Source organism: Zalophus californianus, chromosome 10 (genome assembly GCF_009762305.2).
Source record: "Zalophus californianus isolate mZalCal1 chromosome 10, mZalCal1.pri.v2, whole genome shotgun sequence".
In the NCBI taxonomy this organism is placed as follows: domain Eukaryota; kingdom Metazoa; phylum Chordata; class Mammalia; order Carnivora; family Otariidae; genus Zalophus; species Zalophus californianus.
The window spans coordinates 22,090,669-22,092,583 of NC_045604.1; the positions used below are offsets into that span (position 1 = coordinate 22,090,669).

The window sequence follows — 1,915 nt, forward strand, 5'->3', positions numbered from 1 at the left end:
TAGTTAACATACAGTGTTATATTAGTTTCAGGGATACAATATAGTCATTCAACAATTCTATACATTACTTAGTGCTCATCATGATAAGTGTACTCTTAATCACCTTCACCTATTTCAGCCATCCCCCAGTCATCTTCCCTCTGATATGCTTTATTTATTTATTTATTTATTTATTTATTTTTGAAAAGCACTTGTTAGCATTTAATGAACGACCTCAAACGTGGCTTCAAGCTACTAGAACACAGGCGCCCCTGACACCCTTAATCTTCTCCTCTGCTCTTCTACTGAAGAATTTGGCCTTCACAATGACTGGCTGTTTTGGGAGTTTTCCCTTTCCCAAAACTTTGTAGTAGCCCGATCGCACCACATCAATGATAGGAGCAGCTCCAGTCTTGTTTTTGGCAGCATTTACCCATGTCTGCTCACTGACCAAGGTCCACAGTTTATCAAGGTTGACAGTTGGGCAGAAGCTCTGGTTCCTCTTTAAGTGGTAATGTCTCATACCAACTTTTCCAAAGTATCCTGGGTGATATTCGTCGAAGTTGATCCTGTGGTGATGCATGCCACCAGCATTACCCCGGCCTCCTGGGTGCTTCCGGTGCTTGCCGATGCGGCCGTGGCCGTGGCTCACGTGGCCCCGAAGTTTCCGGGTCTTCCTCAGTCTGGATGGCATGTCGGCAGCTCAGACGGAAAAGTGATATGCTTTATTTTACACAAGCACCCTTGGGGCACCTAGGTGGCTCAGTTGGTTAAGCATCCGACTCTTGATTTCGGCCCAGGTCATGATCTCAGAGTTGTGAGATCCAGCCCCCTGGCTCTGAGCTGGGCATGGAGCCTGCTTCAGATTCTCTCTCTGCCCTCCACCATGCATGCACTCTCTCTCTCTCTAATAAATAAATAAATACCCTCAGTTAAAGTTATTATGTTTTTTTCAACAAGAACATTTTTTACTTGAAGCATACTTTAGAATACATGGTTCTAAAAGATACACATAAAACATTCCATCCAAGAAAAATAAAATACACACTTTCTTCAAGTACACACAGAAAATCCCCTAGTTAAATCACCTAAAGAGAGACTTAACAAATATTACAAATTTAAGAAGACTGAAATCATACCAAATATATTTTCCAAATACAATGATACAAAACTAAAGATAGGTAATAAAACTGAAAAATCTACAATGTAAATATTAAATATTTAATATGTAAATATTAACACACTACTGTATAAGCAATGGGCCAAATAAATCAAACAGCAAATCAAAATATATCTCAAAAGAAAATGAAAACCATGTTCTAAAGCCTATGGGTTGCAGCAAAAGCAGATGTTAGAGTGAAATGTATGCTATAAATGCTTGTATTAAGAAAAAATTGAAATAAACATTATACCACAAAGAACTAGGAAGAGAAGAAACAGCTGAAATTTAGTAGAGGAAGGAAATGAGAAAGAAAAAACAGAAATAAATAAAACAGAGACCAGAATAAACAATAATATAACTCGAAAGTAATGACCAGTTTAAGAAAAAAATTGGCAATGCTGTAACTACATTAACTAAGAAGAAAAAGAAACTGAAAAAACAGAATGAGAAATGGAAAACAGTACAACAGATAATCACAGAAAAATCTGCAGCCAAGAATACTCTATCCAGCAAGGCTGTCATTCAGAATAGAAGGAGAGAGAGTTTCCCAGACAAAAACTAAGCGAGTTCGTGACCACTAAACCAGCCCTGCAAGAAATATTAAAGGGGATTCTTTGAGTGCAAAGGAGAGACCAAAAGTGACAAAGACTAGAAAGGATCAGAGAAAATCTCCAGAAACAATGATAAAACAAGTAATAAAAGGGCAGTAAATACGTATATATCAATACTTACTTTGAAGGTACCTGGACTAAGTGCTCCAATCAAAAGACATAG

The 1,915-nt window shown here is 37.8% G+C and overlaps 1 protein-coding gene across 1 annotated transcript; it reads right to left on the reverse strand.

Moving 5' to 3' along the window:
* Nucleotides 1–226: 226 nt before the first annotated feature.
* On the reverse strand, nucleotides 227–689 carry LOC113932893 (60S ribosomal protein L27a-like). The gene has a single exon (XM_035722465.1). The coding sequence runs from the start codon at nucleotides 671–673 to the stop codon at nucleotides 227–229; it is 447 nt and encodes a 148-aa protein (XP_035578358.1). The 5' UTR covers nucleotides 674–689.
* Between the last annotated feature and the right edge of the window lie 1,226 nt (nucleotides 690–1,915).